This window comes from Hyperolius riggenbachi, chromosome 3 (assembly GCF_040937935.1).
Source record: "Hyperolius riggenbachi isolate aHypRig1 chromosome 3, aHypRig1.pri, whole genome shotgun sequence".
Classification (NCBI taxonomy): Eukaryota; Metazoa; Chordata; class Amphibia; order Anura; family Hyperoliidae; genus Hyperolius; species Hyperolius riggenbachi.
Genome location: NC_090648.1, coordinates 344,850,600 through 344,866,158, shown reverse-complemented (window position 1 = coordinate 344,866,158; position 15,559 = coordinate 344,850,600). Strand labels below are relative to the sequence as shown.

The window sequence follows — 15,559 nt, the reverse complement described above, 5'->3', positions numbered from 1 at the left end:
ATTTGCTTGCAGTGTGCAAGAGGGCCTCTTGCACACTGCACGCAATTCAGATTCAGATTCCGCTTTTTAATCAGTTTTTACCTCCGATTCAGATTCAGATTTGCAGTGTGCAAGGAGCAAATTGCAAATCTGAATCTGAATCGGAAGTAAAAACAGATTAAAAAGCGGAATCTGAATCTGAATTGCTTGCAGTGTGCAAGAGGCCTAATCTGTTTTTACTTCCGATTCAGATAGATTTGCAGTTTTCTCCCTGCACACTGCAAATCGGAATCTGAATCTGATGTAAAAAACAGATTAAAAAGCGGAATCTGAATCTGAATCGCTTGCAGTGTGCAAGAGGCCTAAATATCCCTTTAAATTGTTAAAATCGATCGGTACTTATCCGTTAGCCGGGCGAATCCTCTAGGTGGCGACAAAACTCCACCAGTTACATCTTTCCCTACTATCCATGTCGCAATCGATCTTTCTCTGAATTTTGCATTTAGAAGTGTCTTAAAAAGTATGAAGAATGTATTAGCATATTTCTTTTGTACTCCAGTTTCTCTGTTCTACGCCCGCAAAAAAACAGTGAGATTGATCCTTTACTTTCCAACTTTACTTCTATTGACAATTTAGCAATACATCTGGAACGTATATTATTCAATGGAAAGGCAAAACAAGCAAGACTGCGTAATGCCCTGAGATATGCGTTGCTCGCCCATTATAATTCCCGCGTAGCCACGTGACATCATTCTCTGGCGCTTCTCAGCCTATCAGGATTATTCTTTCAAAATCCTTAGGCGAGGCGGCTATGCGTACCCCGTACAGCGGAAGTAGTAAGCTGGCTGTTGATTGTAGAGATGGGAAGTTCGGATCTTTTCAATGATCCGGATGATTCGAATCGGATCATTGAAGAGATCCGGATCTTTGATCCGAATCTCGGATCATTTTACTACCGGAAGCATTCGGGGGTGAAATGAACAGCAGGACAGGTCTGTGGACAGGAGAAGGGGAGGGAGTGGACACACAGAGACGGGGAGAAGATGGACAGAGGGCAGGGAGTGGACAGAGAAGGGAGGAGGGACGAGCAGAGAGCAGAAATGTTTGCACGTAATACCCACATGCTGCAATCATATGCTTTATGTCATATATTTCACCTATATGTTCATCTGTGTACTTTGAAAGAAAAGGTCGCACACTGAAAGAAAGCATTCCCAGAAGATAAGTGCAGCTGTTTAGTGCTGAGTGCAGGAGGATTATATTGCCTTTCAATCACACTGTCTGCAAAGTTACTGAGCTGTGCTGAGCCAAAAGCTTCCCATGTGATCACTGTGTACAACTACGGAACAGACAGCCTATAATGGGCAGCACATTGCAGCCAGTATGTGTGCTCTACACACATCTGGCAGTGGCACCCATGTCCCCTCTCTCTCATCTACCTGTCTCCCTGCAAGGCTGGCTCCTCTCCAACTCAGCAATCCATCCCTGCTCTGCTTCCCGAACCCCGCTGCCCGCTGCGAGGGGGCGTGTCGCTCCTGGCCCCGCCCCTTTTGCGATCCGAATCGTTCATTTTGATGATTCGGATGATCGACTCATAAAATAGATTCGGATCAAAGATCCGAATCGTTCATGATCCGGACAACACTAGTTGATTGGATGGTACTAGTGCAGCACCGCTTCTGATGTTAGCTGTGCAAGATGGCGGCGACGAGTGGACTCTTCTCCGATCTTCGGGAGATTAAAAAGCAGCTGCTGAGTGTGAGCTGGCTTTGCCGGGAGCGGGGGCTTATGCACAGCGTGAAATGGTGAGGGCTGCTAGGGTGTACTAGTGGGAACAGAGATAGGTGTCTGCTGAACAGCTGATGCTTATTTGGCTGTCAGATCCATCCATGATGTGCAGGCTGAAAACAATTGCTGCCAGTATGGATACATTGTACCACAATTGCCATTGACTAGTCCCTTCAATGGGGCTGATTTATTAATAAAGCTGCAAGGGGACAGTAGTCTGATGAACGTAAAGTGGAAGTGTCATATTTTGTCTGCAAACAGATGCAGAGCTTTTTGAATTTTGAATGCTAGTCTACTTGAGGGAAACCTCATAGAGAAATTCTGGCAACCTGATTAGGTGGACAGCTCTCTCTTGAACTTTAACACTTCGGATTGGTTGTAGTAATAATGCACCCAATCTATTCAGCTAGTTGGAGAGGGTGTTATGACTGGAGAACTGTTCCCTATGAGGTTTCGTGGTGGGTCGCCTCAAGTAGACTAGTGCTGAATTTTGTAATTTGCATAGTCTAGAATTTGCCAAAATGTACCCTTATCTATCCCCTGACACCACCAAACTCCTGGTTCATGCTCTGGTCATCTGGACTACTGCAATACCATTCTTTCTGGACTTTCAGAGACCAGACTCCTGTCACTGCAATTACAGCTTCCAGCTTTATTCACTCCTCCTGCTGCTCCTCTTCAGTTGCCCCTCTTCGCAAGTCCCTTCACTGGCTCTCTGTCCCCCTCAGAATTAAATTTAAACTGCTCTGCCTGGCATACAAATCCATCCACCGTACCTCCCCTTTGTACCTCTCAGATCGTGGCCAGAGATACTTTCCAACCTGCTCTCTGTGCTACTTCAACGCTTTACAGGTGTCCACCTCACGCATCACTTGCTAACTGATGAGGCCCCAGGACTTCTTCAGAGCAGCCCCTACTTTATGGAATCCCATCCCTCCCTGCAAATCAGGCTAACCCCCACCTTCAACTTATTCAAACAGGCCTTAAAGATTCATCTGTTCACCATTGTTTACCTTCCATCTTCATAACTCCAACGCCCTACTTTGGACATACACCCCACAGCCCCCTTATGTGTCCCTCTCCCCTACCCTTTAGCTTGTAAGCCTATTTGGCAGGGTCTTCCTCCTGTGTGCTCTTCTCCACCACCATATGGAATCGGTGACTTGTCTGCTATATTTATTCCTACATCAGTCTGGTCACCATTGTTTATTCAATACACACACCTGTTTAGAGTAAATACACACGAGATAACCTTATAAGTGTGGAGGAGACTGATGGTCTAAAGCATCATCTACACGCGTAGATGAGGCTCCGATCCGGCGGCTCGATTAGCCGCCGGATCGCCTCTTCCGCATCCCCGCACGTACCTGCCGCGTCCCCGCTCGTGCGTTGGATTCGATCCCCCGCCGGCGCCGCTTATCTTCCGCTCGATTCCCTGCCATTGTCCCCTCGTGGGGAACGAGCAGGGAATCGGCGGTGGCAAAATCCGACCTGCCGGATCTTATCAATCGAGCCGCATTAGCGGCTCGATTGATAAGGAACATCGGAGCCTCATCTACGCGTGTAGATGAGGCTTAAAACTCAAAGAGAATCTAATGAAAAAAAACCCGCTGGGGGATACTTGCCTTCAGGAGGGGGAAGCCTCTGGATCCTAACCAGGCTTCCCCTGTCCCTCCATTAGAGTGCCCGGACCCCTCGTACTGTGGTGTATACGCCCTACTGCGCAGATGCAAAGGACTCGCGCCTGAGCAGTAGAGTGGATCTGATCGGGCTTGGCTATTTCCGCCTTAGCCCTGAAGGAAGAGCCGCTAGTGCCCCTGCGTAGGATCGCAGTAGGTAAATATATCACAGCTTGTCAAGCCTTGTTGGGGCAGCGCTGGATTCCATCGAGATTTAGAGCACGGGAAGCCTTATTGGGACCCTGAGGCTTCCCCCTCCCGAGGGAAGTATCCCCCAGATTTTTTTTTTTTTTTTTTTTTTTTTTTTTTTTAGTTACAGAGTCTAACTTTTGATAACTATGTTAAAACCATAGGTTGTTACAAAGCATTGATTGTGATAATGACGTAGCAGTGGATTAAGGTAATAGTAGCAATAGGTGTCACTGGGGTTTAACCTCACTTCACACTGCAAGACAGATATATTTACACCACCTAACAGGAAAAACCTACATGTTTCACCCCCTAAAATTGGGGGCTTCGGCAGGGGTACATTAAAGTGTACCTAAACCAATTGCTGAAAGAGAGATTCACTTACCTGGGGCTTCTCCCAGCCGCCTGCAGCCGTCCTGTCCCACGCCAGTTCTCTAGGAACCTCCATTCCTTCCTATACTGCGGCCACCTATTACTGGGTACACCTATCACTGGCTACCTATACTGCAGCCACCTACTACTGGCTCCCTATACTGCAGTCACCTATTACTGGCTGCACCTATTCCTGGCTAGTTATACTGGGGGCACCTATACCTAACTAGCTATACTGGAGGCACCTATACCTGGTTACCATATGGGGGTGGGTGGGAGTGGAGCTTGGTGAAAACGGCGCTGGAGATTTGGGCGCAGCCGATGCCGCTGTAGTTTGGAATACTAAATATTAGTATTTAATGCCGCCAGGACTTTTGCAGGAGCAGGGTAAACCATTTTACAGCTTTACCCTGCGCCCAAATCTCCCGGCGGCTTAAGCATATGTATGCCGAGGAAGTGGTGCACATCTGGCTACCATACTGGTGTGCGGGGTAGATAAAAATAGTGATACGTTTAGAATCAAGTGCATGTAAGGTGTACATTTCTATCATTCATTTTCAAACTATGAGTAAATTGCTTTAATATCTCAAACTTAAGGCCATTTTCTCTATAATGTTAGCTGTTTGTTGTGAGTTTATAGTTTAATGTATACAAATTGTTCCTCTGTTTTATTCCTGTAACTGATAAAGTTATGTTTTAATGCACATCTTGCATGTCCCACAAACACTTTTTTTTTACTTATTTGGTTTGTTTTTGCTCGTTATTTAAGAGAGCACAGTATACAATAGATTATACTTTTTTTGTGTGAGTATTAAACCAATGTAAACATTGTTACTAGAATGCCTTTGCTACATTCTGGTAGCAGAGTCGCACACCATTAAAACTTACGAGGTGCTGGACCAATGTAATATCCAATGAAAAAATCCAGAATGTCTGCACACTCAAGTAAGGAATAAAGCTTGGTTTATTCACATAAATACGTAACCGATGTCCATTCACAGAACCAATAACCGTTTTGGGGCCACAGTGGGTCCCCATTGTCAAGCTATCAAAACAGAAGGGTGACAAAGCTGAGATAGGATTAAAGAGAGTCTAAGCCTAAAAAAAAATCTTTTTACTAGGCAGTCCTGTTCAGCAATAAGGCCATAGCTGAAACACTGCATTCCTGTGGCAGAACGATCAATTTATACCACCGAAATCCTAGGGCAAAATTCTACAACTTTCCAGGTCATGCATTTTTCTGCCCAGGGGAGGAAGAGCTTTGCGCTGTACCTCTACCTCCAGTCGCGTCAATGTGCGCGGATCTCTGCCTCTCCCCGACCCTCTCAGTGAAAGAAGACAGAGGGGCTGGAGGAGGCGGAGATCCGCGGAGCTTGACGAGAGCAGAGGCAGATCTACTGCACAAAGCTCTGCCTTTACCCGGAAGGAGCCCCGAATTTTCCCCTGGGGATTTCAGGGGTAGTAATTAACCGTTCTGCCGCTGGAATGCGGCGTTTCAGCTATGGCCTTATTGCTGAACAGGGATGCTCACTGAAGTTAATCACGAGTAATCAGGACTGATTACTCGTGATTCAAATAAGGGTTCATTGCTGCAGGTGTGGGGCTGAATGAGCGGGGTTATTTACCCATAATGCCACAGTCCGCCCTGCGCGTCAATGAGATTGCAAGCATCCTATTAGTCGCGTTGCAAGCCTCGCTATGGCGCGTTTCCTCCCGGTAATTAACCCTGCCGCATCCAGCCCCGCACCTGCAGCAATGAACCCTTATTTGAATCACGAGTAATCAGTCGTGATTAAACTCGGTGAGCATCCCTGTTGCTGAACAGGACTGCCTAGTAAAAAGAGGTAATTTTTTTAGGCTTCAGACTCTCTCTTTAACCCCCTTGGCGGTATGAAAAATACCGCCAGGGGGCAGCGCAGCAGTTTTTTTTTTTTTATTTTATTTTTTTAAATCATGTAGCGAGCCCAGGGCTCGCTACATGATAGCCGCTGCTCAGCGGCATCCCCCCAGCCCCGCCGATCGCCTCCGGCGATAGGCGATCAGGAAATCCCGTTCAAAGAACGGGATTTCCTGGAGGGCTTCCCCCGTCGCCATGGCGACGGGGCGGGATGACGTCAGCGACGTCGGGACGTCATTGGGAGACCCGATCCACCCCTTGGCGCTGCCTGGCACTGATTGGCCAGGCAGCGCAGGGGTCTGGGGGGGGGGGGCCGCGCGCCGCACCGGATAGCGGCGATCGGGCGCGCGGCGGCGGCGATCGGGGTGCTGGCGCAGCTAGCAAAGTGCTAGCTGCGTCCAGCAAAAAAAAATTATGTAAATCGGCCCAGCAGGGCCTGAGCGGCACCCTCCGGCGGCTTACCCCGTGTCACACACGGGGTTACCGCTAAGGAGGTTAAAGAACAAGCGACACCAATGCTAACCTAGAAATAAAAAACACATATATAAGTAGATAAATAATACTTCTACTTACATAACAGATGTATTGTGCTATCCACGTAATGATTCCTGTGAATTTTATAAAGAAAAAGCAGAAAATCCTATTCTAGGCAGTGGCCATCTTGCCAAGCTAATGCTGACATCATATCCTCCCTGACTCTCGTTTTCCCCCCTCCCTACTCTTGCTCATTGTGTATTCATTAGCTGCCCTCCTCCCAGAGTCTTCAGACACTCCCACTGAAGTGTATACTAACATCTGCACTGTCTTTTTTTTTATTTACACATCCAATCACTGAGTCACCTCAGCCTTGCTTGTAAACACAAGTAATCGGAGGGTGTTTCTGATCAGCAACTAGGCAGGGAAATAAATGGAAGAGGAGCAATATATTATAGATAAAAAGAACTCCCAGCATTCAACTGTTTGGCACTAGGGTCAGTGCTCCTAAAGTATGTGATAACTACAAACCATAACAGCAGAAAAAGTTTTGCAAGTTTTGAATGCAGGATTAGCATTTTTATCACTTAATACCCTCAGACCAGTTGCTGTTGAAATTTGATTCTTATGGTGACAATTCCGCTTTAAGGTCTTTTTCTCAATTCGGTTCATGTTATAACATTTTTGCTGTAAAGAAGAGGCATGTGATCTCTGCTGAGTCAAATTCAGTTTTGAGAACTGCAAAAGTAAACAAAGCATAATATCAAGAGCATGACATTGTGAATGTATTAATGGAATTTATTTACCAAAGAATTAAACACAGCCTTATTCTATATAATTAAAAAAAATATATTTATTTCATGATGGAATAACCTTTTGGATGGTATTGGTAATATATTTTCCTCAAAAAGCATTTAATAAAAAAAAGTGATTTGAATTAAAAAATATCCGATAAAAATCCGTTTTTGGTTTAATCATTGATTTTTATCCACCGTTGAGTGTGCAGACCTGGATTTTCATTTGCTACATTCTGGGTTATTTAATCTCGAAAGGAATTTTTTCTTTTTGCTTTAATGGAAAACAAAAAAATACTGTCTTGACTTTTTTTGCAGGGCATCTGAACTGGCTTTCTCATTGGAATCTATCCCTCTTAATGAGCTCCCAGCGACACCTGCACTCACTGAGGTATGTCTAAGGATGTGTTCACACTATGCATGTAGCATTATAATGCACTGCATTACTGCATATGAACTCACTGCCCATACAGTTGTATCACATTATCCTATGCCAGCAGCACTCATGCAGCCCCAAACCGTGATACGCCACCACCACCATGCTTGACGGACTGTAGGCAAGACACCCTTGCCTACACTTGCGGCATCTGGTCAGAGCACCCCCTTCAACCTCAATGCTGCCAGCACTGATATGTCTATTTTCAAAAGAAAGTCTTTGGATATGATGCTTCTTTTGATGACCACAGGTCTGTTCTGAGGCCTGTTCTGAGTGGAACCTATCTTGTTAAACTGCTGTATGGTGTTGGCCGCTGTGCTGAAGCTGTTTTATGGTGTTGACAACCTTCTTAAAGTGAACCAGAGATGAAGCAACCTCATGTATTTTACCATATTGATCAGTGGGAACATTAGAGAAACCGCCTACCCTGCTTTCTGTTTCATTCTTAACTGTTCAGCCTTGATAAAATCCCCAACTGAGCATTCAGTCTGGCTTTGCTCAGGAATCATTACAGCTGAGTTTGACTCCTCTGATGTGTTTTCAAGCCCAAGCCCGTCCCCTTCTGGCTCTGCGCAGGAATCATTATAGCTGAGTCATTATAGCAAAGCCAGGCTGAATGCTCAGTCAGGGATTTTATCAGGGCTGATAAGAAGCAAGCTGAACAGTGAAGAATGAAACAGAGCAGGGTAGGTGTTTTCTCTAATGTTCCCACTGATATATATGGTAAAATACATGAGGGTGCTTTGTCTCTGGTTCACTTTAAAGGGAACCTAAACTGAGAAGGATATGGATCTTTCCTCTTAAAATAATACCAGTTGCCTGACTCTCCTGCTGATCCTGTGTCTCTAATACTTTTAGCCACAGCCCCTCAACAAGCATGCAGATCAGGTGCTTTTACTCAAGTCAGACTGGATTAGCTGCATGCTTGTTTCAGGTGTGTGTGATTCAGCCACTACTTTGGTCAATGAGATCAGCAGGACTGTCGAGCAACTAGTATTGTTTAAAAGGAAACATCCATATCCCTCTCCGTTAAGGTTCCCTTTAAAGCCTAGGCCATCTTTATGTAGCGCAGTGGTTCCCAACCCATGTGTCGCGGCAACGTCGGGTATGTGTCGCCGTTCTGCCTTTGGAGTCCAATAGCAGGCATTAAACCACGGAGGAGATGGCTGTAGTATTTCTGCCACTCCTCCAACGGTGGATCCAATCATGTGCTAGCTGTTAAGACAGGGACGCGACAGGTGGGCGGGCATGTTACATCACACTCCCAGCAGGTGATTAGCATAAAACTTAGTATACTAGTAGAGTGGGTGGTTTTGATAGGTCTTTCTTGCTCATTGGTGAGAGCTACGATGTGGTAGAGGGGTGGGCGGTTCCAGAATGCTCCCTTGAGCCTATTATCTTAGCTCTTATTTTACAGTCCCCACGGCACTGTAGCACTATGGGTAATGTAGTTTGGGACCACATGATCACCCTCCCGGTCTCTGATTGGATCAGATTACAGAAGCTAGTGCCCCATGCACTGACAGCGGTTTGTGAACAGTTGTGGACTCATAGCTGGCTGACTAAATGTAAGTACCTGTTTTTTTTTTCTCTCCTTTAGCACAATCAATCTGTACTTGAAGACTATGCATATTAGAGGTGGGCAATTCTAGTCCGGTTCGGGTGGGAATGAGAACATCATGTCTGATACAGTGGTTTCACAGCTTTAGCTTGGGTGATGGTGTCTGATGCATGTATTTAGGGGCAGTTCAGCTTGTTGAAAGGCAGACTGAGATACAGCCTCCATATGCTACTTTTTTAATAAAAGAGCTATGTTTTAAAGAGCTTTAGTTATTTGGTTGTGGCAACCAGATCTTTGGACTGTAGCATGGCCCCAGCTGCAATTACTATGCAGCAATCACTATCATTAGCATTGTACCAGTAGCAGCAGTTATCACTGTGTCAACAGCAGCAGCAATCACTGATTAGCAGCTACCACTATTAAATCCGAAACTAGATTGTGGCTCATTGAAAAACAAATGATTTTTATTAATATTCGTGAAAGGCTCTAGACTTTATTTTTAAGGTATTTAAGGATAATGTGTTTTTTAAAATCCATTTTGTCACTATTATTAGTATTTTTCTATTATACGTATTTGATGTGTCACGGAGATCTGAACGTTTGGCGTGATGTGTCACGACTCTAGAAAGGTTGGGAACCACTGATGTAGCGCAACAATTCTTTTTTTAAGATCCTTGGAGAGTTCTTTGCCATGAGGTGTCATGGAGAATGTCCAGTGGCCAGTATGAGAGAGTGTGAAAGCAAGAACACTAAATGTACTACACCTTCTCCCCATTCACACCTGAGACCTTGTAACACGACCCCAGGGGGGGTTGTGTCTGAGCAGAATTTTTACATTCCTCACTTAGTGTATTCACATTTGTTGCCAGCGATTTAGACGTCGAGCGGATTTAGACGTTAACTGTGGGTGATTTTGTGGTAATAGTGCTGCGATCACCGATCTGGAAATTGTTAGGGCAGTGTATCCCTATGGGAGCATTCATGCTGCAATGCGATCTCAAAAGCTCTGCATGTAGCGCTTTGGGAGCATTTGCGGCAAAATCACTGAAAAATTACTAATGTTATTTTCAGGGCTGTGGAGTCGGAGTCGTGGAGTCGAAGTCGGAGCAATTTTGGGTGCCTGGAGTCGGAGTCGGGAAAAAATGCACCGACTCCGACTCCTAATGAATTTGTAACTGTAATTAAAATAGAAAATATGATAAAATGTTCTATTTCTCAGATAATAGTCATTAAAAATAATGTATATATACAGTAATAGCTGTGCTCAGTCCACAAAAATGAAATAAACCAATCAAAATTAGTTACTTGTGCTGCTTCAATTAAAGCAGTCCCCGTATTTTTTTTTTTTTTTTAAACAGCCTTTATTAAACCATATAAAGTATACATCTCCAACATAGATATACTAGTATATAAACATACAATGCAGCAGTACTATACACCACAAACGAATTGCTTTCAAACGAATCATAATAATATAGCAGCCTCGACCATACCGCTTATGAACCTCCTGAAAATAACCTATCTTGAATTAATGAAATATCCGGCAAACCCGGAGTATCCAGCCACCCTGCCCAAATTAAGTCAAACTTCCCAGCTGCATTTCTATGCTGGTAGGTAACTTTTTCCATCTTTAGGTAATGATTCACTTGTTTTATCCAATCTTCTACTTTAGGGGTATTGGGGCTTTTCCATTGCATTAGAATTAGCTTTCTAGCTTGAAATAATAGGCGCAGGATCATTATTTGTACCTTTTCTTGTACTTTCAAATCCAGGGATGAGCCCAAAATGCATATCATTACAGATCTAGTTATTTTTTGTTTAGCAACCGTATCTATAATATCCATCACCTCCCTCCAGTATCTATGCAGCTTTGGGCACCTCCATAGCATGTGTATCAGATCTCCGTGCTCTCTGCGGCACCTGGGACAACCTGGATCCTCTCCACAGTTCATAGAATATAGCCTCTTTGGGGTTAATAAATTCCCATACAGGATATTTAGCTGGGACAACTTTTGCGAGGCGTTAGTAGATAGCAAAGGGATATTTTGGAGGATGTTAACCCATTCCTCTTCCGTTAACTCCCCCAATTCTTCACACCATTTATTAAAACATTTGAGAGGGAATTTTTTCAGGAATAATCCCAGTATCATAGAATATGAAACTGAGATGAAGCCGCTACGCCCCTTGTACTGGCTCACTAGATTATAAAGCGGAGCCGGTTGCAAGGATAAGGAATGTACCACTCGCTGCCTATCAACTGCATGTTTCAATTGCATATATTGAAAGTTCAATAACATAGTATGAGGTCTATTCAAAATGCCAAGAAGATCAGTTAACTGTTTTAAATGCTCGTTTTCAGTCAATACCTGATTTAATGTTAAGGTTCTCTCTCTATACCAGTACTTCAAGAAATCCAAATTGGCCAATTCCTGAAAACGAGATCGGGCATATAACGGGGTATATATTGTGATTCCATATACACCTTGCATTACGCGCATCCTGTCCCAAATTTTTTGCATAAGGAGGAGAGTATATTGTTTTCTGTTTATAGCTCCGCATACCCCAGCTTCTAAAGCAGCATAAATTGAGGTAAATCCCAACACCTTATTAAGTAACAACCTACTAGAGTCCATTAAATCAGCGTCCTCCCAACCTACCAGATGTTGCATTTGTGAGGCAAGATAATATACCCACGGGTTAGTGACTGCTAGTCCTCCCTCTTCCTTAGGATATTGTAAATATTGTAACTTAATTTTTACTCTTCCCTGTCCCCAAATAAAATCCCTAAATATTTTGTCAATAGTTTTGAACAGCTTTAAACAGAGCCACACTGGAGCATTATGCAAAAGATAAAGCAATTGAGGCATAGTGACCATTTTCAGTAAGTTTATACGCGCGACCGGGGACATTAATAATTTAGACCAAGTTTTAAGTTTTTTACGTATTTTGACTATTAATGGAGAAATATTTAGTGTTTCATATTCAGTGACATCAGCTGATAAAACTATTCCCAAATATTTAAAATTATTGACTTTTTGAATCTGGTCGCAAGATCTTGGCAGGACAGCATCAGCCTTATCTAAAAGTAAAATTGAGGATTTATCCCAGTTTATAACAAGACCGGAGAATCTGCCAAATTCCGTCAGAGTATACATAACATTCTCTAGGGACTCGCTGGTATCTTGTAGAAAGAGCAGCGTATCGTCCGCATACAGCGCAACTTTCTCTTCCACCTCCCCATATTTAAATCCCTTTATTAATTTGTTAGATCTAATCACCTCAGCCAGTGGCTCTATAGCAATCGCAAAAAGCAGGGGAGAGAGTGGGCAACCCTGCCTGGTACCCCTCCCTAAGGCAAAGCTAGGTGACATTGAATCATTTACTCTAAGTTTTGCTGAGGGGGCACTATAAATAGTTTTGACCCATTGAATAAACAACGGGCCAAAATGCATTGCCTCTAGTACTGCATATAAATACTGCCATTCCACACTGTCGAAGGCCTTGGCGATGTCAAGCGATAAAATAGCCCTACTGCCAACATTGTCTGCCTGCAATTGAATATTCAAGAAAGCTCTCCTGATGTTAATGGCCGTGGATTTTGATGGTATAAAGCCAGATTGATCCGGTTTTATTATGGATGTTATCACTTTAGCTAGTCTATTCGCCAAGACCTTCGACAGTATCTTAACATCAGCCGTCAGTAAGGATATTGGTCTATATGAATCAGCCTTAAGGGCATCCTTTCCTGGTTTCGGAATCAGAATAATGGTTGCTTCAGACATGGAATTTGGCAGAACCCCCCTGAGAAATGACTCGTTAAAGACTTCCAACAAGTGTGGCAGTACCAATTCAGAGTAACGCTTATAGACTTCGATCGGGAGGCCGTCGCCCCCTGGAGCTTTATTACCAGGGAACGAACTGACCGCAATTTCAAGTTCCTCAAGCATAATGGGTGCCTCCAGCAGGGCCCTATCTTTGTCACTCAGATTAAGCAAAGGAATAGTATTCAAGTATACCGTTAATTCCTCTGGGGTATAATTCACTTTAGACGAATATAGGTCAATGTAAAACCTCTGCAGTTCCTTCACAATACCCGGTTTATCAGAGACTATATCCCCTTTAGGCGTTGCTAAAGCACTAATATACCCTATCGGGATTTGGGCTTTTGTTATTACAGAGAGAAGATGACCTGTTTGATCACCACTTTCAAAAAAAGCCTGCTTCAGAAATAGCCTTTTATGGTTGGCTTTATCAATTAAGAAGTCCTTCAGTAGGTCCTGTGCTTGGACCCATAAAAACCCTTTTTGTATCGACAGGATCTGCCACATAGGCAGTCTCTGTCTCCATCACTTGTCCAACCAAATAGGCATGTCTCTCTCTAGTCTTAGATCTTATTTTATTAACTTCTCTCACAAAGATTCCCCTGAGGAAAGCTTTGAACGCTTCCCAGGTAATACAGTGCTTAGAAGGGTCATTATTATAGTCAAAGAACATTTTGATTTCCTGTATAATTTCGTTATGTGTATTAAACAGCGTGAGCCAAAAGGGATTTAGCTTCCAGGGTGGTCTTGGTTTAGTTATTTTTAAAGGATTGTTGAATTTAACCCTAAGAGGGGAATGATCGGAAAGTGATCTTACCAGGTATTCTGCCTGATCGATCAGAGATAGTAAGGGTTGGTTTCCTATTGCAAGATCAATTCTAGAGAGAGACATGTGTGTTCTACTAAAACAGGAGTATATATAATCATTTGGATGTGCACATCGCCAAATATCCACTAATGCAATCTCCTCTAGGAGTCTAGCTAAGGGTGAGAGCTGGGAGCTCAAAGATCTTGATCTAAGTCTGTCATATTTTGGGTCCAGGTACATATTAAAATCCCCAATCCACATTATTGGCAGGTGTAGCCTATCCTTTAATAATTCAATAATCGGTGACAAGCAGGAAGGAGAGAACGGGGGGGATGTAAATAGCTACTAGTATACATTCCAGTAGGTTAAAGTGACCATGTATAATTACGTATCTCCCCTCTGGGTCTATGTGGGATTTAATCAACTGAAATTGAATTTTGGCATCTATAAGAATGGATACTCCTCTGGAATAGGATGTATGGGTTGAATGGAAAGTATTAGAGAGCCACCTTTTAGATAGCCAACTCAGGTTATTACGGGTCAAATGCGTCTCTTGAAGACAAAAAACGGCCGGACCTAATTTGTGAAGAGAGGTAAGTATAGCTTGGCGCTTAATAGGGTCTGCTAGACCTCTCACATTCCAGCTTATCACCGAGAAGTCCGCCATGGGTTTGACTAGTGCACTGTAAATGGAAATAGGGCATGATCGTGCTGCTTTCTAGCAAAGTAATTCCTGCTGCATTTTAACATAGAAACAATAAAGAAAAACGTATCACGTCCCACTACAAAAGAATGGGACCACATTCTAATCTTACAAACTAGGATAAGAATTAACTATCCTTCCAAAGACAAACTGCAGTTTGTTCACAGTCAGTATATAACTTGTTTCGCAGGGACTGAAGCTAAACCTTGCCTCAGCTCCCCAGCATAGAATCAGAAATATATTATAATCAGTATCAGCTTAAAGTGACCCTGTAGGAGCAAAATACCATACAGATGTAAGTAATAAGCACATCTCCATAAGGAAGAGCTTTCTTAAGGTGTGTATGGAAAGCAGCCCAGTAATCTGAAGTCAAAGGGAGAGGGTCTCCAGACTGCACACATTTTTGGGCGTAGCCAAAAATAGATAGCCCAGGCCATGGACGGGAGTATAGACTGAGTTCAACTACTCATTGTCAGCTTGCATCTTCCGTGAAAGGTGCTGTTCATTATCATCGAGCCATTCCGTCGCTTCTTTTGGTGTGAAAAAGAAGTGAGTTTCGTTCTGCGCAATGACTTTTAGCTTGTATGGATACAGCATGGCGTATTGTAGATTTAATTTCTGTAAGCGTTTTTTCACGTCGTAGAACTTAGCTCTCTGTTTTTGGACTTCCGCCGAAAAGTCAGGATAAAACGAGATTTTATGATCTTCAAATTGGATATTCCCTTTAAGCCTTGCTTGTCTTAGGATCGCTTCTCTATCCTGATAATGAGTCCCCGTATTTTTAAAGTCAGATATACATATCTGATTGTGACTGTACAGTATATATGATGTGTACACAGGAATCTCTTAAATAACGTCTATGCTGTAAGAATAAAGCCTGATGTGTAGCCGTGTCACTAATAGAGATGGAAAATGAGATGGAAATAATTCTGCATTGATGCTGGTTTATGCAAATGTATGCACTCTCTTTGCTCATGAAATCAAATAATTTGATATGTTGTTAAAATTTGGTTTAGTGACTACAAATTAAAGGGTACCTGAGACGGATGAAAAGAAGA

The 15,559-nt window shown here is 43.4% G+C and overlaps 1 protein-coding gene across 2 annotated transcripts in view; it reads left to right on the top strand.

Annotated features, from left to right (window-relative positions):
- The first annotated feature begins 1,627 nt into the window (after positions 1-1,627).
- CDC23 (cell division cycle 23) overlaps positions 1,628-15,559 on the top strand; it is a 53,116-nt gene continuing 39,184 nt past the window's right edge. The window contains exons 1-2 of one of the 2 annotated variants that reach the window (XM_068272813.1): positions 1,628-1,784; positions 7,491-7,563. In XM_068272813.1, coding sequence (XP_068128914.1) covers positions 1,678-1,784; positions 7,491-7,563 — 180 coding nt within the window. In that variant the 5' untranslated portion in view covers positions 1,628-1,677. Of the gene's footprint in view, positions 1,785-7,490; positions 7,564-9,109; positions 9,177-15,559 lie in introns of those variants that run through there. The other variant, XM_068272814.1, reaches the window with a different exon arrangement.